Source organism: Primulina tabacum, chromosome 5 (assembly GCF_025594145.1).
Source record: "Primulina tabacum isolate GXHZ01 chromosome 5, ASM2559414v2, whole genome shotgun sequence".
In the NCBI taxonomy this organism is placed as follows: Eukaryota; Viridiplantae; Streptophyta; class Magnoliopsida; order Lamiales; family Gesneriaceae; genus Primulina; species Primulina tabacum.
Genome location: NC_134554.1, coordinates 41,894,424 through 41,919,827, shown reverse-complemented (window position 1 = coordinate 41,919,827; position 25,404 = coordinate 41,894,424). Strand labels below are relative to the sequence as shown.

At 30.3% G+C, this 25,404-nt stretch overlaps 1 protein-coding gene, 1 long non-coding RNA gene and 1 pseudogene across 3 annotated transcripts in view; 2 read left to right on the top strand and 1 right to left on the bottom strand.

Annotated features, from left to right (window-relative positions):
* The first annotated feature begins 6,252 nt into the window (after nt 1-6,252).
* On the top strand, nt 6,253-8,647 carry LOC142547749 (heat stress transcription factor A-7a-like). 2 transcript variants are annotated; one of them, XM_075656188.1, is made up of 3 exons: nt 6,253-6,431; nt 6,590-6,873; nt 7,744-8,647. In XM_075656188.1, exons 1-3 carry the CDS (start codon nt 6,404-6,406, stop codon nt 8,497-8,499), a joined length of 1,068 nt encoding a protein of 355 aa, XP_075512303.1. In that variant the 5' UTR covers nt 6,253-6,403; the 3' UTR covers nt 8,500-8,647. The 2 variants fall into 2 exon arrangements, with proteins under 2 accessions (XP_075512303.1, XP_075512304.1); XM_075656189.1 differs by having other exon boundaries at nt 6,254-6,501.
* The window catches only part of LOC142547750 (uncharacterized), a 61,420-nt gene continuing 44,238 nt past the window's right edge, over nt 8,223-25,404 (bottom strand). The window contains exon 2 of the long non-coding RNA XR_012820727.1: nt 8,223-8,344. This is a non-coding gene — a long non-coding RNA (uncharacterized LOC142547750). The remainder of the gene's footprint in view (nt 8,345-25,404) is intronic.
* Nucleotides 22,230-24,947, top strand: LOC142547747 (heat stress transcription factor A-7a-like; annotated as a pseudogene).

The following is a 25,404-nucleotide window of genomic DNA, read 5'->3' as shown; positions in this document are numbered from 1 at the left end:
ATTTTAAAGTTTTTATGATAAATATGCACGTGTAATTTATATGTGTAAATCTGTTTGGTTAGCAAAATTTCTCACTCAGAATCATTTCTTGGATGAACTACGTGTCCTGAATTAGATGGTATAGGATATTTTATTATAAATTAAAATTGTCCTTTTAAATTACCACTTGTGCTCATATGTTGCTAGGCATCTTTATCCTTAATAATTATATATATTCTTGGAAATTTCACTAAATAACAACTAAGTGACACTTGTAAGAAGTGCCACTTGTAATAAATAAAATAAAAAAGCGACACTTGTAACTTATCTTGCAAGAAGTGACACTTGTAATAAATAAAATAAAAAAGTTTCCAAATGGCGAAAAACGGTAAATACAATTGTCTCATACAATTTCACAAAATAACAACTAATTAGAAATGAAAGTTTATTTAAAAAAAATTTATAGCTGATTTTATTGGTATAATTCAAATTATTTTTTAAAAATAATCTCTTAACTTAGTAATTATTATACCAAATAATATAAGGATGGTATCATTGACTTCCCACTTCTCTTTCGTTATTCAAAATTCCCACTTGTCTGAATATATGAAACAAAAGTCCGAATCTTGGTCACAATATAAATTTATTAAATATTATGACTCAATGAACACTTGTCCTTACCACCATTATTCATGGACAAACAGCTTTTTTTAAAAAAAATTCATAATCGAATCGAACCAGTTTATCTTATAAATAATTTAATTGGTTTGACCAATTAAATCGAAGAACTGAATGAAAAATCATTATATTATATAAAATAATAAAATAATAGTAGACGATATATTTTATTGATTTTAAATATCTTAAATCTCATTTTTTTTTTTCCATTGTTCGCCCTCATGTCGCCACACGTGGGGAAATAAGGACGTAATAAAGGGGATCCTATCAACTATTATGACCTAAGATAATAAGCTCACGAGCTTGGTCTTACTTTATTGTCGAAAAATGAAAAAAAGACTTTTATCTCCAAGTCCGTATATATAACTAATAAAAAAATATTTATCCAAGTTTAAAATCTAATAAAAATACATAAAATCAAATATAATATTATATATTTAAAATAATAAATAAATCAAAATAAATCTTAAAATTACTAAAATAATATTCTTAATAAAGTTTAAATCAGAACAATCATATATTCATATATATATATATATATATATATATATATATAACCAAAACAATAAAATTTTATATATAAAAAATTTAATTTTTTTAAAAATTAAAATCTATGAAGTGATCGGACCGATTTTTGATCAGTTTGACAAATTTTAAAATCACGTAACACGAACAAAAAAAAAGGTCATGACATTATGTACTAGGGAATTTATTTAACAAATTAACCTTTTCAATTAAACTTAAAAATATGCGTAGTTTTTTTTTTGGGTAAATTTGAAAAAAATACATCTGTCCATGTTTACTTTAAGATTCAGTACCTAAATGATTTTTTTTACAAATCAATACCTGACACACACTATAAATTAGTTTTAACTACCTAAAAAGATAAATTTACTTTTTTGCCCTTTTATTATTTAAATAAAGATATAATTTTACCCACCAAATTAATTGTGTGTTTTCCATCCACCAAAGTATTAATACCTATTATGAGGTTTCAGATACTTGATTGTGTTATTTGAATACTCCAAATGAGTAAAAAAAATTATATTTTTGAAAAATCACCTTAAATTCAATCATTATTGGTTTTTCATTTAAAATTCATTATGATGAATTATTCATGTCATTTTATTTTTAAAAAAATATAGTTGTTCACTCATCATGAAATAAGATTAAGTACTTATTTGACTTATAAAGTATCTATTTTGAAGTTTCAGATACTTGATTTGGCTCTATAAATACTCCAAATGTGTAAGAAAAATATTGGATCTTCGAACGATCACCATAAATTTAGTCATTATATTGTTTGTCTTTTTCATGAAAGGTGTATTTGGATGACATATTCATCTCATTTAATATTTTTTTGTAAAAAAAATCAAATTCCAAACTAAGCATGTAAATTTTAAAATACTTAGTTTTACTTGAGAAATACCTATTTTGAGTTTGCAAATACTTGATTTCATAAATGAGATACTGACAATATGTATTAAAATATTGGATATTCGAATAGACAAAGTAAATTCACCAAGTATTGGTATTTCAATGAAAAATGCATTTGGATGACATATTTATCTCAATTAATATTTTTTAGTAAAAAAAATTCTCAAATAAACATGAAAATTTTAAAGTATTTAGTTTTACTTGAGAAGTACCTAATTTGAGTTGTCAAATACTTGATGTCGTAAATGATATACTCACAATATGTATGAAAATATTGGATATTCGAATAGGCAACGTAAGTTCTCAAAGAGTCCAAGTGTTGGTGTTTCCATGAAATATGCATTTGGATGATAAGTACCTAATTTGAGTTTGTAAATACTTGATTTGATATAAAAGATACTCATAATATGTAATAGAATACTGAATATTCAAATATGCAACGTAAGTTTACCAAGTGTTGGCTTTTCATGAAAGATGCATTTGGATGACATATCCATCTCATTTAATATATATTTTGTAAATAAAAAAATTTCTCAAATAAGCATGAAAATTTTAAAGTACTTAATTTTACTTGAAAAATACCTAATTTGAGTTGGAAAATACTTGATTTCGTAAATGAGATCTTTATAATATGTATTCAATATTGGATATTCGAATATGCAACATAAATTCTCTAGGTGTTGGTATTTCCATGGAATATGCATTTGGATGAGAAGTACTTAATTTGAGTTTACAAATACTCGATTTGGTACATGTGATACTCATAATATGTAATATAATATTGGATATTCGAATATGCAACGTAAGTTCATCAAGTGTTGGTTTTCTATGGAAGATTCGTTTGGATGACATATTTATCTCATTTAATATTTTTTTATAAAAGGAAAAAACAAATTCTCTGATAGACTTAATTTAATTGTGGTGATGATAGTCAAAACCAATTGATCTCGTTAGTAAACCAGAAGAACATATAAAAACAGAAGTTCTCGTATCGTCTTAACAAAGCAGTACTCTTCGTGTACTTATCAGATTAGAAAAACAGAAGCAAAACTTGACTTTTGCTAAATCAAAACCTATCGGTCATATATTAAATGTTATCGTTACTTTACCAAGTACGAGTATTAAATGCATCAGTAATGCTGAACAAAGTCATTTAATACGTTTTACCAAATGTGGTATGAAACAAGACTTATTGTTCTGAAGCTTTTTGCATGAACTTTTTTAGGTAATAAAGCTGATCCTATCAGATGTCAAAGAAGCAGTTTTATTTATAGACGTTGGATTCAAGACTTCTATAAATACACAAGATCAACGACGTTTATAGGTTACCGAAACAACGTTTGCATTCTCCTATATACGAACGTCGATTTGAGCACTTAGACTTACTTATCATCTTCAAAGCTCAATATTGACACCATCAAATAATAATCGAATTTGAGTATTTAAATGGTAAAATCAAGTATTTGTGGACTTGTATTAGATATTATTTGTATTAATTTAGGTATCACATTATATACTTCTCAAGTAAAAATAAGTATTTTAAAATTTCAATACTTAGTTGAGAATTTGTTTGTTTTTTTTTACAAAAAAAATATTAAATGAGATGAATATGTCATTCAAAACTTTCAAGGAAAGATAAACACTTGGTGAGCTTACGATACATATTCGAATATCCAGTATTCTATTACATATTATGAGTATCTCATGTAACAAATTAAATATTTACAATATCAAATTAGGTACTTCACGAATAAAAACAAATACTTTAAAAATTTTATGCTTAGTTGGAAATTTGTTTTTTCTTTTACAGAAAAAATATTAAATGATATGAATATGTCATCCAAATGCTTATTTCATGGAAATATCAATACTTGGTGAACCGACGTTGCCTATTCGAATATCTAGTATTTTAATACATATTGTGGGTATCTCATTTACGAAATCAAGTATTTGCAAACTCAAATTAGGTACTTCTCAAGTAAAACTAAGTACTTTAAAATTTTCATGCTTAGTTGAGAATTTGTTTTTTTTTTAAATTATTAAATGAGATGAATATGTCATCTAAATGTATCTTCCATAAAAATACCAACACTTGATGAACTTACGTTGCTTATTCGAATATCTAGTATTTTAATACATATTGTGAGTATCTCATTTACGAAATCAAGTATCTGAAAACTCAAATTAAAATATTTCTCATTTAGGGAGTAAAATAAAGTATATGTAGACTCGAATTAGATATTTTTTGTACTAATTTAGGTATCACATTTTAACTTCACAAATGACACATCAAAAGTCACTCAATATTACTTGAAACTATATTTTTTTTATATCCCAAAATAATCAAAATTTAGTCTTAAAAGGGTAAAATCAAGTATATGTGAAATCAAATTAGGTACCATTTGTACCAATTTAAGTAGCACGTTTTTTATTCACAAATCTCAAATTTAAAAAAAATATTCAATATTATCTTCAAATTATATATTTTGACATACTCAATCGAATTTGAGTATTTAAAAGGTAAAATCAAGTGTTTGTGAACTCGAATTATGTATTATTTGTATTAATTTATGTATCACATTTTTGCTTCACGAATATCATCATCGGTATCACTTAATATTAACTTCAAATTATATTTTGGCATCCTCAAATAATTGGATATGAGTATTTACGGGATAAAATCATGTATTTATATACTCTAATTAGATACTCTTTGTACCAATTTAAGTATCACATTTTAACTTTACAAATGACACAATCAAAAGTCACTTAATATTACTTGAAACTTAAGTATTTTCTTACACATTTGAAGTATTCAAATAGCCAAATCAAATATTTGGAACCCGAAAATAGGTATTTTATCGATCAAAATAAGTAATTTTTCTAATTCAACAATGAGTGAGAAACTGTTTTTTTTCAAAAATTAGATGACATGAATAAGTCATCTTAATGTATTTTCAATGAAAATACCAACAATTATTGAATTTATTGTGATGACTCGAAGATCCAGTATTTTTTTACACATTTGGAGTATTCAAAGAGTAAAATCAAGCATTTGGAACTCCAAAATAAGCATTTTGTTAGTGAAAATAAATATTTAATCTTATTTCACGATGACTGACGACCTATGTTTTTTTTAAAAAATAAAATGACATGAATAAGTCATCTTAATGCATTTTTCATGAAAAGACCAACAATGACTGAATTTATGGTGAATGCTGGAAAATATAGTATTTTCTTATATATTTAGAGTATTCAAAGAGCGAAATCAAGTATCTGAAACCCCATAATATGTACTTGGTATGTCAAAATAAGTATTTACTTTTATTCCATGATAATTGAGAAACAATACTTTGTTAAAATTATATTTTAAATGGAGAAAATTAATATAATTTTTGTGTATAAAATAATACATTTATTTAAATAATAAAGGGTAAAAATGTAAATTTTGTTTTTTGGTAGTTAAAACTAAATATATAGATCTGTCAGGTACTAATTTCTAAAAAATAATGGTTAGATACTGCATGTTAATTGAAACACTGACATATATATTTTTTGGAAATTTACCTTTTTTTTTTCCCTGAAAAAATACTTATATAAAATTCATTGTTTTTTCTCTGGACATAAACAAAAGATGTGGTGCTAGTGCTCAAGGTGCCGCGTGTAACATGTAGCTAGTTGGCATTAATTTTGTAATAATTGCGGAATTTAATCTTCTTGGCCGATGAGATATATCTTACCGCGTGGATACATATATATATATATATATATATATATATTATAAATTTAATAATTATTATTGATTTAAATATTTAAAGTTTATATTTTATCTCACATAAAAAATATTTTTTAAATTTAATACTGATAATGGAAATTATCATGAAGACATTATCGAATATTTTGACTTAAACCCTTCTTCTTGTAGATTTGTAAAGTTATAATCTATTTATTTGTAATTTTACACTCAATTTTTAAATATTATATATATATATATATATATATATATATTACAAAGTTATATTTTTATAAATTAAAATATCGATTAAAACATGTATACATCATAATTACATAATCAAGTTTTACACCTGTTTAAGGCATTCAACAATTGCCTTAATATAATGTGCCTGTTGTCATTAAATAATTAATCACCTTACTCTATTTAAATCTTCTCTTCATTTTCCTAAAACCTAACCCGACTTCATTTCCACTCTTTCCTCTGCTGACAATTGTTCCATATATATGTATTTTTTTGCCGAGAATACGAGTGATTGAATCCCTTCAATTTTATTGTAGGAGAAAACAAAGAAAGATGGGATTGTTTCATCTTGTTATTCTTAGTAATCTTCTCTTAGAATCCTATTTATCCTCTAGATTTGACCCAAAAAAACCCAGAAAAAACTAAGAAAGGTTAGCTAGTTTTCCCCTAGAAAATCTATATGATTACTAGTCTTATCATATCGAAAAATCTCTAACAAAATCATGGGTTTTTCTACAGGTTTCATGAAGGAGGAGTGTGTTGGATCAAGTTCTTCACAATATTGGGATTACGAGGAGCTGATCCCTCAGCCGTTGGAGGCTGTACTGGAGACGGGGCCGCCGCCATTTATCAGTAAAACCTATGAATTTGTCGACGATCCAAGTACGAATGAATTGGTTTCGTGGAGTCCAGGTAACAATAGTTTTGTTGTTAGGGATCCTCAAAAGTTTGCAACCAATATTCTTCCCAAGTACTTCAAGCACAATAATTTCTCAAGTTTTGTGAGGCAGCTCAACACTTATGTGAGGAATATTCTTTCGTTTTTTTCCCAATTCATTACATAACGTATTTTTATTCGAAAAACAATTCTTGGTTCTTCTGGTTCAGTATAAAGTTTTTTTTTTTAAATATTCAAGTATATGGGACATTGAAGGAGTATAAGTTTTTAATGGGATCCTTTATATGTGCTCGTTATATTCTTTTTACAGTTAATACAAGTTTCTGTGATTCAAGTTATCAAAAATCATTTCGATCGTCATGGCTTGTAAGTCATCTGAATTCTGGGCTTGGGGCGAGATGCGGTGTTCGAGACCAATGTATCTTGTTATAGTTAATATAACAGTACTACTTATAACAAGTTGTGTAGTGTCAGTATAAGTTTTTGTGATTCAAGTTCTCAAAAATCATTTCGATCATCACAGCCGGTAGATAACTCATCTGGATTCAAGTCCTGAGTTTGGGTCGAGGTGCCGTGTTCGAAACCAACAAATCTTGTATAGTTAATATAAAAGTACTTATAATAAGTTGTGTAGGTTGCTTTGTGTTAGTATAAGTTTCTGTGATTCAAGTTTTCAGAAATCATTTAGATCGTCATGGCTTTAACTCATCTGGATTCAGTGTCCCAAGTTTGGGACGAGGTGCCATGTTCAAGACCCATAAACCCCTTCTCCAATTCGGGAAAAAAACTCATTTCGATCTGCAAGTACTATCTAATTAGTCAACTCCGATTACTGGAAACATAATTTTGAGAAGAGAATGTCCCCGATGCTTAGAGTTTTTATCAAATACTGAATTTTATACTGAAAAGAATGACTTTTGCAATTTTTCAACGGATTGAATTCTAGGCCTTCGATATTATGAAATACAGACTCTGAACAAATGTAATCTTTCAGGGCTTTAGGAAGGTTGATCCAGATAAGTGGGAGTTTGCACATGAAGGATTTTTAAGGGGGCACAGGCATCTTCTGAAAAACATAGTAAGAAAAAAGACACATTACTCGAGTTCTCAAACGTCGAATCAAAGTCTAGGCATTGGGTTAGATGCAGAAATTGATCGTCTGAGATGCGACAAGCTAGTTATAGAGACGGAGTTAGTGAAACACAGGCAGCAGCAACTAACCACATTATCATGGCTTAGAACGATAGAACATAGGCTTGAAGGGGCAAAAATGAATCAAAAACAAACTGTGAGTGTATTGGCAAAAGCTATACAAAACCCCACTTTCTTGCAACAAAAATTGAAGCAGAAAGACAAGAAAAATGAGCCTGATCAAGATGTAGTAAGCAACAAAAGGAGGAGGAGTGTACTAAACCATGTCACAAAAAATGTTGGGGTTGAAGAATTAGTATGCCAAGAAGGGGGGAGTGCCAATTTTTCCACAATTGGGAATATTGGGTTTCAAGAAATAGGCCAAGGAAGTGTGGAAAATGCATACGAAGATGATATTGGAATTGGGCAATTTGAGGAAGGAAATTTTTTTATGAAGCTAGAGCCTCTGGAAAAAGGAGAGCATAAACCAATTGATGAAGGGTTTTGGGAAGAATTGATAAATGATGGGATTGAAGAAATTGGAACACTTGGTATCGAGGAGGGTGGGGATGATTTGGCTGAGCAATGTTTGGGATTCTTGGGTTCAAACCTAAGATAGAAAAAAGGAGACTTGGCTCTCTAACAATATCATAATTTGCATTTCGAATGATTGACCTCACCTCTGCTGTAATATTCAATATTATTCTGTTTGAATGATTTGGCTTCCCACTACTGTATTCATGATTAATATAATGTGTTTTTAGAGATATTGTCTCTTGTTTTTCTTAGCATCAAGAAGGTTATTTCCGTTTTTACCTCCTATTAAGCCAACAGTTACACTGCGCTCATTCAATTATAGTGAACTTTATTTGGACCATCATATAAACTATTAGCCTGCTTGTTTGGTATGTTTGTCGAATTTTCTTTTGAATTTTCATTTATTCAAATAATGTGACATTGTTGCAAATTAATTGAAGAGAAAATAATTTTTTTTATCAACTGACTTGTGTGATTTTGGGTTTTGGTAAGGGTGATCACAGTGTGATTTTACGATTTTTTTAAAAAAATTCAAACCGAATTATCATATGCGGTCGGTTAGTATTTTTAAAAAATAATCGCGATTTTACATGTAGAATTAGTCTTACGGTTTTGAGCGGTTTCAGCCAGTTGCGGTCGGTTTACGACTTTTTTAATAAAAAATATTAGAACATATATTCTAATTTATTTCAAAACAACAATAATAGAGTGTCTTCAAATATAAAATATAGTCCAAATCATAAAAAGATAAGGAAAAAATTTGTGTGAAACGGTCTCACGGGTCGTATTTTGTTTGACAGATCTCTTATTTGGGTCATCCATGAAAAGAATATTACTTTTTATGGTAAGAATATTATTTTTTATTATGAATATCGGTATGGTTGACATGTCTCACAGCTAAAGATTCGTGATACCGTCTCACAAGAGACCTATTCAAAATATAAAACTAAATAAAAATAATAATCAAGATTCAAAACTAAGTTAATAATTTAATAACACAACACACTCACAACAAAAATGATATTTATAAATTTTTTTTTTTTTGCTTTCAAATTCAAACAAATTATCGTGGTAAAATAAATAAATACTCTAATAAAAGATTAATATGGAGAATAATTAAGAAAAAGATAAGTTTTATTTGTAGGAGTAATAATTTTGTAGAGAGTTGAGATATAATGAATGACGACTTCTTTAATTGAATATATTATTTACGAATTATTATAATCTTATGCCAAATATTATGGCAAACGGTTTAGGCGGTGCGGTTCTTAGCAAAAAAAAATAATCGAACCGCGTATGTGATGCGGTTTATGATTACTATTTTTAATCAGCGGTTTTTATAAAATATTATAAAAAATGGTGCGATGCAATTCGGTTCGGACGATTAATAAAAAAATTTGATCACCCCTAGGTTTTGGTTAGTTTCAATATTTTAAGTTTAATTTTCAATTATTTTGATTAAATCGTTGACGTGGCATCGAATATGTCAACAATATTTGATGCTACATCAAATATTTTGATGACATGTCAGAATTTTCTAGTGTAACGTCAGCACTCCGACAATATAGAACCTAAGGCCAAAAAAAAAAAATCAAAGTTAATGCACTGAAATCAAATTTTAAAAATTTAATGGATTAAATTCCATAAATAGAAAGTTAATCGATAAAAATGTTATTTTCCTTAACTTAGAATGTATTTTTTTTAATTATATGATTTATGATGGATCATTAAAAATTTAATATTATTTATGGTTGTATTTGGATGAAAGAATTTGATTTAAAAACAAAAATTTTATTTGAAGTACTATTTGAATTGTAATTTTGTCCCAAATGTTATGTGTATTAATATGTCTATTTGAATTCCTTAGTAATCATTATTAAATTCTTTTTAATTAAATTTAACTGAAAATTTACAACATATTTGAAATATTAATGACTCCAAATGCTTCCTAAGTCTGTCTTATATATTTGTAGGGTAGACAATTATAGGACACATGATCATCTTTCATGCAGCTAAAACATCATGTTTAGGTCTTGCATGTATAGGTAGGGTTGCGAGTCTAGCGACACGTCGGGCACTTTTTCTATTAGAAAATCTCAACTTTGCCTTTTATCTATTTGATCATGGAAATTAGCCGTGTAACTATTTAAAAACATTAACAATTTAGTCCTTTTTCTATTTAAATATCAAATTTCGCATTGTGTTTTTATGATTTTCGATTTTTAAAACGATAACTATTTAAATTCAAAACTATAAAATTAATTTTATGCAAGCACGTAACAATTTTAAGTTCAACATTGAAAGGATAAAATATTTCTTAATAAATTCCTTCTTTGATAATATTGATATATTTAAATATGAAATTTTGTCTTTCTAAACTAATTAGATTTTCTTCTATAGTTGTTTTTGTTAGATAATATTATGAAAAGTTCTCTAGATATTTTATTACTATTCAATAAAATTCTTTTTCCTAATAAAACTCTTTGTTTCTAATTGTGTAGGATTCGCCATTAGGAATCAAATCTAGGTAAAAAGTAAAAGAAATAAGAGAGAACGAGAGAGAAGTAGAGATACAAAGAGAGAGAGAGGGATGTGTGTAAAGTTCGTTGCTGTTTGTCGAAGCGTGCAGAGAAACCGAGAAGTGAATATTTTACGTGAATAACTCATGCTAGTTTTGTTGTGTTACCGTAAGGTGTTGACACTTGTACAAGACTTGGTTGCTGCAAATCCGATGCACAGTTGCTGGAATTTCAAATAGTGACAGTACTTTGAGCAACAACTTCAGCTCAAAACTTGGGACAAAATGTGTGTGGGAAGGAGGTAAATCGATGCTTGAGAATAGCAGCTAGGGAGCTCGGAAATATAGCTAACTTTCTGTTGAAAATTTCAGAATGTTTGTGGATGTTTTGTGTCTTCTTTTTGGTCATCTTGCAGGGTATTTATAGGCTCATGGAGGCGAGATGAAAAGGCTCTCATTCAAGCCCATTACAGCCCTCTTTTAAGGCCTTCATAAGCCTTAAAATGACTGTTATTTGTGAAGTCAAAACAACTCTTGATTGCCTTTTTTAAATGACATTAGATGATACTCAGTTGTCATTATTTTTTCGTTGAATCTCCTTTCAAATTTTTGGGTCCTTACACATACACACAATCTAATCAATTTTTGTACTTTTATGTTAAATAAATCAACTCTCAAACATAACTTGAAATTAGCCGTGTAGCTATTATTACTATTTTTTAAATTAATGTATTCATCAATAGAATATCAAAAATTGTTTGCAAAAACTTCGAGGTACATATGTATGTATGGTAAGAAGTACGCATAGTTGTGCTACGTATTTTTCAATCTGATCAATATGACTTAATTGTATTCATGCACTATGATGCAGATAATGCAATAGTCGATGCTTGGAGTTCTTGGTGAAAGGGCGTTGACAATGTCGAATAAAGAAACTAAACCCAGCCATCCATCATATGCCAATTAGGATGGAAACGATGTGTTTTTCAGGATAAACGAAATCAAGCACACTCATATGGGGGCTTGTGAATGATTCTTGTGTACACCAATATGTGCATTTCCACTCATTTGAGTTCATGTTAGATCATCTCAGATTTTGAACTGAGGAAACTTAAGACAAGCTGGCAATGGACGATGGAGGTGATGAGGTCACTACAAGCAAAAAAAATTTTGCAGCACGTAGATCATTTTCATAGCGCGCAATGCACGCTGAACAATAAAAAGCTGTTGAAAGTCATATATTATTGATAACGCACATGCACGCCGCATAAAATAAAATCAACAATACACAATCTACTTCTCGGAATCAACAATGTCTGATGCATGATGCGGGAAGAAAATAAACATCGCGCAATCACATATCGATAAAGACAATGTACAGTACAACATGCAATGCACTCCGTGGAAAAGAAAATCAACAGCGATATGAAATCAACAGAAATGATCTTTTGCAATACACATTCGGCTTTCCGTAGCGCGCATTGCATGTTGTACAACTAAAAGCTGTTGAAAGTCATAGGTGATTGAGAGTGCGTAATGAACGTCGTGGAAAAGAAAATCAAAAACGCGTAATGCAAGTTGAGGAAAAGACAATGGACAGTGCCTAATGCACGTCACACAAAAGAAAATCAACAGCGCGCAATACACACTGCATAAAAGAAAATCAACAACGCAATACATATTGTGGAAAAGAAAGGACATTTCATCGCCAATTGTCCTAAGGATAAGAAAGCTAAATCAAGGAAACATAAAGAGTTCAAAAAAGAAGACAAAAAGTTCAAAAAGAACATAAAAGTTGTGGTTGATGAAGAAAACAAAAACAAATGGTCCGATTCAGATTCCGAGTCTTATGACTTAGAAAGCCAATCAAGTGACAGTGATGATGAGAAAGTCCAATGCCTGATGACTGATGCTGATATGGAAAAATGGAAAATGATAAGTTATTTAACTTTTACTATGAAGAATTTACATGTAATGATCTTATTATAGCATTGAATGATGTGATAGAAGAGTACTTGAAGCTACCTCAATCATTCGAAAAATCAAAACTGAAAACAGATGCCCGATCGACCAAATCAATAAGTCTGATTGCTTACAAAAATGATAATTGTGAGGGTCTTAATGCTGAGGCGATTAAGCTGAAGACAGATAATGAAATGGTAAATAAAAATTACCATATGCTACCGAACGAAAACAAGAAGTTGGATCTACTGATAAATACGTGGAATAACTCTTTTGTTTTAAAAAAAAATATGAAATAGTTACAAATGTAATCTGTGACAAAAGTGGTCTAAGCTTTACCAACAATGGAAGTGCATCTTCTGAAACCAGTACACAATTGTATCTAGAAACATTCAAAGGGAAAGACATACACTTTACCAGATCCAATACGATACATGAATTTAAGGAACTTGAAATTCAAGTTGAAAAGTCACTAAATCAGATAAACAGTAGTAGACACTTTGTATTTGGTTATGCTCAGCCTGAGAGAAAAATTTTCTTCAACAGACTGGACCCATCAGAGAGTCAATCTCGGCAAAGCATGTCTCAATGAACGGGAAAACATCATCGATTCCAGAGTTGTCGGCGAGTTCCAAAGAGATACAGATTGAACGACGAAAAAATATATTGGAACAATATGATAGGATGAATTATGATGGAAATTATTTTAGATCCTCTAATGCACACACTCCTTTGGACATATATTGTTCACGGCCTGTTATTCCAGTACAAATGTGGATCCTTAGGGTACAAATGCGGTTTAGACTTAAATAGATTGGGTATAAGTTAATAACATCTGTTTATGCAGGAAAAAATGATATTGTTGATGTCAGTAAGCTACATTTAGTACTTAGATAGTGGATGTTCAAAGCAAATGACATGTCAAGATAAACTACAATTACAAGTCTCTGAATATAGAGGACCAGGAATAATTTTTGGAGACAACTCAGAGGATAAGATCGTGGGGGTAAATGTAAGATTATTCATGATAATATTGTTATTAAACGTGTATTATTGGATGATAATTTGTATTATAATAAAATCAGTATTAGTCAATTATGTGATAGTTGATATTCAGTAGAGTTTCACAAAAACACGTATATTGTAAAAAATGCTAATGATGATACACTTCTGATTGGAACAGGAAATGATAATATATATAAAACTGATTAGAAACATGGTCAACTTGAACATCATAATTTTTTCATTGCTTTTAATGAAGACAAATGTGAGAACCCGAATTTCCAGCATTTCAGCAGCAATGCAAAATTCTAGCAGAAGCTAATATTTCAGAAGCTGGTAGCATTTCAGCAGCAATGCAAAATTCTAGCAGAAGCTAATATTTCAGAAGATGGTATTTTTCCAGCATATTAAATTCAGCAGCAGACAACAGATAAAATCCAGCAGCAGAAGAACGAGATTCCAGCAGACAGTTACTAATTCAGCTCATGACTTGTAACTGAAGCATTTAACATGAAATAAAGGCTGTTAATGGCAGATTATGACCATTAATTGGGAAGCTAACAGTTAGAATTTTGCCTATAAATAACACCATCAAACCTCTGAATTGGATGTTACACAAATCTTGAGATTATCACTTGAATTTTCGAGCTAAGAGAGTGCTTATTTTCGAGCAGTAGAAACCAGTAGCAAGAACAAGCAGATTCCAGACTTCTACCTGAAACCTTATATCAAATTACAGGTAAGTGGGCTTATGTATAAATATCTTGAAATTAGTTTGATAATTCCTGTTTTACATATTTATGATATCTGATTTTGAAGCACTGAAACCTAGTGAACTAATGGTAGGAATATATATTCTGAACATTTTTGAATTATGATTTCTGATTCTGGCCTCACCCCTTAGAGAAGAGAACATATATGGGACTGATATCAGTTTAGCCATGAAATTCACAAACGTTCTCAGTGCTTACTTACTTGCTAATTTCTGATTCCTGTTCTGAATATTGATTCATGTTCTGAAAAGAAGAGCTTTCTGTATATTATTTGTATTACTGTTTCTGTTGAAAATGATTTCGAAAACTCGGAGTTATTCCCGCCCCCGCTTATTGAGTGACAGCCATATCACTCACCCACCAAATTCATCTCAGATAAGAACGAGGAAGAAATATTAAAAGAAGAAAAGCAGATTTAGTTTTAAGACTGATGAAAAAGACTGCCATTTCTCAGTTATGATTCTAGTTTATGTTATTTCCGCTGCATCTGTTAAGATACTGTTATGTATGGTTTTACATTTCCGCTGTAAAACATTAGTATTTGAGTTGTAACAGATAATGGATTATTGAGTATTATGAATAAAAAGACTGGTTTCTGAATTTTGTACTTCTGAGGCTTGTTGCTTTCGAATGTAAATTTGAGAGCAACGCCGGTGTCGACCAACCCTCGTCCCGGGGCGTGACAACAAACATTAGCAAAGTTCACACAAGTGCTCAACTGATCAAGTTTCTGAAATGTGCTCAAAATTAAAAGTCTTTTATGATTACCAAAAGTCGAAGTGACCGCGGTATTGAAATTACTAAAAAAACTGTTAAGAAATTATGATTACCCAAGAGTTTTGGTGATTGACAAAATCAAAACAACACTTAACTGTTTCAGGAAACAACTGCAATTATAACAGGTACCGGTTCAACCGCTTAGTCTTCAACTGCTTAGGATTTCAGTCCGCCCATCTTTCGACTGTTTATAGCAAAAGAAGTTCAATCTTCTCAACCGGCTATTCGAAAACTTTATGTCGAATCATTAAAGAGCTATTTATTGCTCACTTAATGAAAACCATTCTATGTCCGGTTCAAAACATTCAAATGGTTTTGCATCGCTACAAGTCAACCATGTTATGCACTAGTCACAATATCGATATGCATTTAAGTCACTATCCCAGAAGAGAAAAGATTACTTATATCTTACAAGTTCTGATGATAAAAACAGTTACCATAAAAGGAAACTCAGAAGTAACTCTTCAAGAAACGTGATTCAAGGCTATGCCAGCAAAGAGAACATTAAATGCTTAGCTGAAGAACATTTAATGTATTTGCAGTTGATAGTGATACATCATTCCAAGGTTATAGGTTAATGTTACTCATCATTTTTCCGACCGTTGGAGTAACAGCTTATATAAGAAGAGTTGGAAACATGCAAGACACACAACAAGAACGAGATACACAGTCATCAAGCTTTCAACAGCGAATTTATTTCAAGCATGCATACTTACAGAATCTGATCGCAATCAAAGATCATATACCTCAATCGCTCATTCAAGCACGCACTCTATGGATAAAAATCATGTTTAAATTTGTGAAAAATGAGTATTCATTACTTGTGATATATAAAAGAATTGCTGAAAAAATTTGGCATGGAAACATACTTTGCTACAACAACTCTCATGAGTTCATCAACTAAATCACACAAACGTAAAGAGGGAATTTCGGTAGAGGTAATCATATCAATGTCTAATAGGTTCATTGTTATATCTAACTACTAGTAGATATGATATTATATTTTTTTTGTGTATTCATGCAAGATTTCATTCTGATCCTAAGCAATAACATTATCTTGCTTCAAAACGTATAACAAAATGTCTGAAAAAATTCAAAATGTTGGCTTATGGTATTCCAAAAATTCAATGTTCAATTTTATTAGATATTCAGATGTTGACAGTACAAGGTGTAATATTGACAAGAAAAATACCATAGGCTCTTGTCAATTTCTTGGTCAGATTGAATTCATGGTTCAGTAAGAAACAAACTTTCATTGATGCATCAACAACATAAGCTGAATATTTGGCTGCTATAAGTAGTTGTTCTCAAATTCTATGTATTGAGCAACAAATAAGATATTATAAAGCAGATGTCTCTAACTTTATAATATTTTGTGACATCACAAGTGCAATTGCAATTACATACAATCCAATATTGCTCTAAAAAATCAAACATATCGATATTAGACATCACTTTATCAGAGATCATGTTGTGAAGAAAGATATTAGATTGGAATAGATGTCTATTGGAAAACAAGTTGTTGATATCTTCACCAAACCACTATGTGAGGCTAAATTGATTCATTGATTACATAGATGAAACAAAAAGGTCTACTCAGCACCTCTCTATTCTGTAATCCTTTTCATATAGTGTGATCAAATGATTTATTCCTATTTATTAAGGAGAATTTATGGTTACATTAAATTACTTCATTTTCTCTTATTGGTTAATCAATGGAAAAATATTTTTAAAATTTGAAAGTAACCACAATTATACTAACATATATCATTGTTTGTCTTTTTCTGGATGTACATATAGTTTTTCACCGTCTCATTTACCCTTGTTGATTTTTCAGCAACCCTTCACATTCTTGAATTCAGAATCTGCAACTTTATTGCATCCTTGACATATTTTACTCTGATTCATATCTATTTTTGTAGAAGAAATAAGCAAATATAAGATGAACGCAAACCAATTTAACCTCGAATCTGTCTACACTATTGACGACGCTGCTATGGTGTCCATGTTCAAGTATTTGAAGACTTCTGGACTCAATACTTTTCTGAGTTTTCATATTATTATCTACAAAAATCTTCTGCAAACAAGTTTCTTTCACTTCGGGTGGAAAGGCGATTAACGTTGATAAAGCTCATGTTCGCTTCCAATTTCAAGCTTCCTACTCGAGGACTTTTTGATATTTAATTTATCTCCAAATCCACCGTAAATGAGATGAAGTCCAAGAGGGAGGAAGTTGGTTCTCTTGAGTGACTCTGAGAATACCACTTCTGAGGGCTCTAATGTCATTCTTTTTAATCATGCCACAAATAAAGCTCACACCATTAAGGTGAAACTGCAAAGGAAGATAGTAACCTTAGCTGAAATCTTCTCCAAACCCATTAGTCCTCCAACCAAACCTTCCAATAATGTTCCTACCATTGAAGTTTTTCAACCAACAGAACCCAAAATCAGCACCTCTGTCTGCCACTACATCCAAAGCTTGTTCATCTTCTAGTATTCTCATTGCTCCCAGACCTTTGGGAGTCGTAATTCATGAACCCCTGCCGGATGACACTTACTCTGGACTCAATTGCCTTGATACATCTGAAAATAAAAAAAGAATGATGATTGAAGAACCTCTTGCTGAAAAAGAAAATGCTTTTAAGTCCTCTGTGGCTTGCAAAGTCTCTTCCCAGAGACACTGCATCCAGTACTTCTATACTTTCTTTGTTGATTTGCCCCTCATCTGTTCAACCCCATAAATCCTTCTCTCTGCTCTCCACACGAGAGTTAGCATTATCCACAGTGGATGATGTTCTAAATTCTATTGTCCAAGTGGCTCTTACACAAGCTAAAGCATCTGTTGTCAAGAGATTCTGCTGAACACTCCATTTATAACTTAAATTGGTTTATTTTCTTATGATCATCAACAAGAAACGCAGGAATTGTAAGATCATCCATTTTATCCCCCCAACTGAACATCAAGAAATCCAAGGTTCTAATGCTACTGCTATGGAAGAAGATGCTCAAAGAACCTCACATGTTCAAGAACTGTTCCCTTCACCATCTCCAGACCTTCTGCTTATCTAACTGTTATTGTTCCTCTGGTTTCTTAAAATCCAAGTGCCCTGTTTATTCATCCAGAAGAGACTCCTGAAGCAATAACTTATGTTCGACGGATGTGAATAAATATATCAACAGTAGTGTAAAAACGTAAATTTGTGTTTTATCAGAATTAAGTGTTGTGTCAAATGTTATAACATTTAAGACAACATGTAGCGGAATATTAAAGTTTGTAACACAAATTCACTTTAAATGAATAGATGGACGAGATTAAATTTGCACAAGTATTTCGAGATTAAATTTGCACAAGTATAAATACTTTTGCGGTGCCTTATGGCAAAAATAAATCACTTGAAAACCAAACCATTTACAAGAATTTATCACTAGTGATTAAGACTAAAATCAATTTCCTCAACAAGTTGAGGAAAAATAAAAGTTTTCTAAAAAACAAATAATCAGAATAAAATGTTAACGAGAAAGCAAAAGTGTGATGCTAAAAGGGAATCCACGAAAACGATCTTCAGCCAACTTCTTTGCGGATGTTGTCTCAATATTTCCATTACACGAAGTGGAGATTTTCAGAGCAAAATAATTCTCGAACCCGTTGCTAACATTCAATGCAAATAAATCTATGTGCAATTTTCTGTGTGCATTTAACTTACTTTTATTGCCTTTTGATTTATGGTCTAATGATTTTGAGAAGCTTTGATTCACATAGTTCACTTGGACTTTTTTCGTAGTGGTTGTTCAAGTTGTCTGTTACATTCAAAAGAACGATATTTAAGCTTGACTGCTAACACCAGTTGAGATTCTTTAAGCTCAAAAGATAAATTTTTGTAAGGTATTTACTTACCCACTCTATCCATTGATCCTAATAATATTTTTAATGTTGATAACTGATGAAATAATTCTTTTGTAATCCCAAAATACAGCTTAACCACTAAATTTAAAAAAAATTAATAATTTTTATATCCGTGTCACGAATTTAAGTGATGAAGTGAGTTTTTTTGTCTAAATCCAAAAGGCATCAGTTGCCCATTTTGCTTCCATGATTGGGCCACGTACCTCCTTTGGAAAAGTCACCATTTTTCACCTACCTCCTTTGGGGAAATCACCACTTCCCTTTAAAGAATTCTTGTCATTTTCATAAATCCACGCTTTGGTCATTTTGTCCTCTCTTATTTATTTTCTTTTTCCGGATATGTCTTTGTGCTCTATTATTTCCAGTATAAAACGTGTATCAAGAGACAAACACGTTTTTCGAAAATCATTATTTTTTCTTCACCCTTTTTATCCCAAGTCACAATTTGTATTTTTTTTTTTTTTGAGATAATCATTTCACAATTTTCATTCAAATTTTAGCCTTCTATCTTCAGCTACCCTATAACTCCAGTCTTCCTAATTTATTTTACATGTCTATCTTTTTAATTTTCAGGTTTAAATTTTGTTTAATCATAAATTAATACCGTCCATTTCGAAATACTACGTGTCCCTCGTTTATTGACACGAAATCATCTTTATCCTCGACATTTTAGAATTTGGATTTCATTTGTCTTTTCTGTAATGGATGGACCCAAACGTGAACCTAAAAGAGGAAAAAAACGTGAGATTATTTCACATTTCAATTCTCACTTTGTCTGAATATCTTTAACAAGTCCCACTTGTCTAAATATCCAACAAAAGTCTGAGTACTGCACACAATAATAATCTATAAAATATTATTATTCGCCATCTCCATTGAACACTTGTCCTTTCACCACAGACATTGACCGTTTTCTAATTTTCATAAAAAAATAATAATATAAAATTTATCACATCTTCACCACGTACACAGCAGAATGGTGAAAAAGGTTAAAACTATTTTGTTTGTCTCGTTGTAATTTAAATTGTTAATCAAAATTTTTTTTGTAATATTCATTTTTTCGCAAAAATAATGACATCACACTAATTTTGACATAAATATAGTGCTATATCTATACTAAGAACATATATTACAAAATGAAGATTTAAAGTTGCAAAAAAATTAAAATTTTAGGGACTGAGACCTAATTTTGATGATATATGTTAAGATTTGAACTTGATTTAAATCAACCCCAAAAGTTCGCTTAAGGGGGGAGGATTGTCCAAGTTTATATATGTAACTCCTAGGTTATTTATCCAACCGATGTGGGACAATTAACACACCCATCTTACGCTCAGAAATGAACATCTGGAGCGTAAAGTTTACAAATGACCTAATTATGGGCAGAAGGATAACCCAACTTTGAGTAGTCCAACACATAACAGTGGAACCTGAGCTCTGATATCATGTTAAGATTGAAACTTGGACCTAACTCAACCTCAAAAACTAGCTCAAGGGGGGAAGATTGTCAAAATCCATATATATAACCGCTAGGTTATTTATCCAACCATGTAGGACAATTAATAATATAAATGACCATGTGATACGGGAAAAAGGTAATACAATGTTTTTATTTGGGTTCAAATAATTTTTTTTCATGAAATAGTATACACAGGAAATAATTTTTTCACAATTTACGATTGAAATTTCAATCGTAAATTTAACTGAATGTTTTTTTTCACAAATATAAAAAGTTTACAACGTGACATATCAGCTCTTTGCTGTATCCGTGACAAATGAGACACGGCCAGCCCATGCGTCGTAGCGAAGTGCAGCGTGTGGAGATATTAGTTGGCACTAAATTGTCGTAATTATTGCAGAATTTAATATTGGGGATTATTGCATTTAGCTTTTCCAGTCAACGATGTTATTAAACCAGAAGGAGAGAGATTTACTTTAAAAATAAGAATATTTGATCAAACATAATTTTTATGAATAATAATATTTGTGAAAAACTGCCATATAAGTTATTTACATTTATCTGTGTAATTTTAGTTTTTTATGTCGTCAAATATTAATTTTGGTTCACCATGTTTTTTATATTTGCAATTTTAGTCTTTTTCAGACGTGGAGCTGATAAAGAACGTCTTTGCGACTGTCACATGAAGATGATATATATGTACAACTCCGCATCATCACTTAAGAAAGACTAAAATTATCGAAAATTCAAAGATATAATACTAAAACTAATAAATATATGAACTCAGGTTCATCAAAATTTATAAAATGTAATAATATTGGAGATTATTGCATGCTTCTGTATTTATCTTTTCCCGGCGCACCATGGTAAACCAAAAGGAGAGTGAGGTATATTTACTTTAAAAATAAGAATATATAATTTAAATCGTGTTTGAATTAATAGATTTAATTTAAAAAAATGATTGACGACTAGATCTCAAACGACAACATCTTGAGTACATTTAAGATTCAAACTTTGAAGTGCGAATGATGTAAAAATGGAATACTAATAACATAAATAATTTATACATTTATGTTTAAAAAAAATGTTCAAGTTGGTAGAGTAGTTAAACGTTTAGTCAATGGTCAAAAGTTTTATTTCTCTTACCAACGCCTTCTCGGATGAGCATTTGAAAACATGGTTTGCTCTTATTCACAGACTATTTTATTGGTTTGGAGTTATCAGTACACAACGAAAAATAGTGAATGGACGTTCCAACATCATAAAAAATATTAATTTATATACTCGTACTTATTTAATAAATATATTAATTTAAACACATAAAAATTTATAAAATATGAATATTACTTAACCAAGTTTCCACTCATTCAAAGAATTTAATCCTTGGCTTAAAAAAATGCATGTTGCCATTAAATAATTCCACACTTTTCTATTTAAATTAAATATTTTCTCCAGCTTCCCTAAAACTAGCTAGCCTCCCCCATTTCCCATCTTCTACCAGCTGTTCATTGTTCTGTTTAAACCTATTTGTTCTTCGTCTATTTTTTTTAAATCCACATGTAATTGAATTCCTTCAAATTTCTCGAAGGAAAATAAAAAAGGTGAAAGAGAATAATGTATCATCCCTTCTATTGTCGCATCTCTTCTTGTAGTTTATTAGTATTCTTGATAATATTCTGTTAAAACCCTATCTATCTTCAAGATTTGAGCTACCAAAAGAAAATAAAATCCCAGGTTATGAATAATTCCATAGATTTTGTGAAGGAGGAGTACGTTGGATCAAGCTCATTAGAGTACTGGGATAGGGAGGAACTGATTCCTCGGCCATTGGAGGCTTTGCTGGAGACTGGTCCTCCGCCATTTCTCGGCAAAACTTATGATTTTGTTGAAGATCCAAGTACAGATGAATTCGTTTCGTGGAGTCGGTGGAAACAATAGTTTCATTGTTTGGGATCCTCAAAACTTTGCAACCAATATTCTTCCAAAGTACTTCAAGCACAACAATTTCTCAAGTTTTGTGAGGCAGCTTAATACTTATGTGAGTAATATAAATTCTAAGTTTTATCAATGACATTTTTTATCCCATAATTTATAATTATTTGCACTTTTTGTCGTGTTATTGTTACTGTAAATTTATATTTTTACTTTTATAATTTGTTTATTTTTTTATTTTTGATTTTATTATGATAAATTCACAATTTTAATCATTTTTTTATATTTTTATAATTTTTTGTCACATAACTTTTATGTTATTTTTTTAGTTTTTTTAATCGGCATAGACGATAGACTAGACTCCGATAAAATTAAGGAACTTTTTTAAAAAAAAACATAAAAATGATTAAAAATAAAAAAATTTGTTAAAAGATTAAAAATAAAAAATACAAATTACATTATTAATTATAAAAATTTATTGGTAAAATAAAATTATAGGACCTATAATGTAATTTGTTGGAAGATCTAGAAACTAGCTCAAAAAAGCTTCTGCAGACTTTGAAAGGGATGGATTGGATAGATGGAAGTTAGATCCCTGATTTGAAATTTATTGAGTAGTTTGGATAAGTTAAATCAAAATGAATGTAAAAAATCCATCTCATATCAAGTTAATTAAAATTTTAAATCATTTTCTACAAATCAAATATTTATGCAATCTTCTGGTAAATAGTATAAATGGGATCTTTATATTTGTTTATTCTTATTACAGTTAACATAAAATTAGTACCATGTTCAAAATATATATATATATATATAAAACTAGTACTTTAAATTTTTCTTGCAGATTTTATTGTATGTAAAAGTAATTATTCTTGAGGGAGTCTGTAATTTTCCATGACTAGCTAGAGTTCTTAAAAATCATTCAGCTCTAGCTGTAACTAATCAGTTAACACTGCTTGCTAAAATCTTAATTTCTTCCAATTAATTAAATTGTGTTGACTGAATTTAAAAGCAAATTCCTCGATAATTAAAGTTTTAATCAAATTCTGCATTTTCTACTAAAAATTTGTGATTTTTGCAATAATCACAAGATCTCTAGATATATTGTGAAATATAGAGAATGAAGAAATTTGATTTTTCAGGGGTTCAGGAAGGTTGATCCAGAGAGGTGGGAGTTTGCAAATGAAGGGTTTTTAAGGGGAAAAAGGCATCTTCTAAAAAACATCATAAGAAGAAAGACACAATGCTCGAGCTCCCAAACATCGAATCGAAGTCTAGGCTCGTATGCGGAGGCGGGGAGTTTTGGATTAGATGCAGAAATCGATCGTTCGAGGTGCAGCAGGCAAGTTCTGATGATGGAATTTATGAAACTTAGGCACCAACTTCGAACGACTTCGTCATGTCTTAAAAAAATGGAACAAAGGCTTAAAGGGGCAGAAACGAAGCAAAAAGAAACTACAAGTTTCTTGACAAAAGCTATACAAAACCCCACTTTCTTGCAACAAATATTGCGGCAAAAAGACAAGAAGAAAGAGCCTGAAGAAGTGATTAGCAACAAAAGGATAAGAAGAACACTGGACCAAGTCTCAAAATATGTTGAGGCTGAAGAATTAGATTTCCATGAAGGGGAAAACACTAATCTGTCCACAATTTGGAGTATTGGGTTTCCAGAAGTAGGCCAAGGAAGTATGGAAAAGGCATGCGAATATGAACTTGGAATCGGGCAATTTGGGGAATATGGGAACTTTAATGTTAAGCTAGAGCCTCAAGAGCACGACGGTGACACTCCAAGATTTGGTGATTTGGAGCTTGAGAAATTGGCATTGAGTATGAAAAAACCTCAACTCATTATGGGGGGCAAATCTTTGGAAAAGGGGGATTACACGCCAGTTGACGCAGGATTTTGGGAAGATTTGATAAATGCGGGGATTGGTGAAATTGGGACACTTGGTGAGGAGGGCGGACGTGATTTGTCTGGGCAATTGGAGTTAATCTTGGGTTCAAACCAAAAATAAAAAAAAGGAGATCTAAAAATTTTTTGGGCTTATGGTTTTTTTGGCTATCTAATAGTATCATATTTTTATATATTGAATAGTATTTGATATTAGTATAGTATTTTTAGAGGTAAAACTTCATTTTTCGGTCTTGTATATGTAACAGTATTTAATAAATATGAATAAGCGTGGTTTAAGTGCGATTAAGCACAACGTGTGAGGAAAAAGTTTTGCTTCTAGCAAAAGTGTGAAAAATAAGTTAACTTATGGTTGATCATATTACGTACGTGTGTAAAAAACGCGAAAAATTCAATTTTTTTAAGGATAATTTTTGAAGTAAATTTTTGTTTTAATAAAGTTTAAAGTTTTAATTTTATTTTAAATAATTAATATTTAATAGTATAATTTTTTCAAACAAAAAACCTCTAAAAGCGTCGAAATAATTTTTTCATGAGCCCTTCCTTGCGACTAAGAAAAACACTTGACTCAATGACGATTGATAAAAAAATTTACTACACAATTTGTTATTTTGAAAATATTTTTTTATAACTTGAAAATTTACGTATTTATTTTTAAAATTTGTATATTTTTTGTGTTATTTAATATATTAATTGATTTGATATAATTAAAATTATTATAAAAATTAAAAGATTTTTTCACGCTTCT

Excerpts from the sequence above, each read along its gene's own strand:
- LOC142547749 (XM_075656188.1), top strand. The coding sequence starts at position 6,404 with ATGGGATTGTTTCATCTTGTTATTCTTA. Across the intron at positions 6,432-6,589 it reads GTTTCATCTTGTTATTCTTA|GTTTCATGAAGGAGGAGTGT; the intron begins GTAATCTTCTCT and ends GTTTTTCTACAG. Across the intron at positions 6,874-7,743 it reads TGAGGCAGCTCAACACTTAT|GGCTTTAGGAAGGTTGATCC; the intron begins GTGAGGAATATT and ends GTAATCTTTCAG.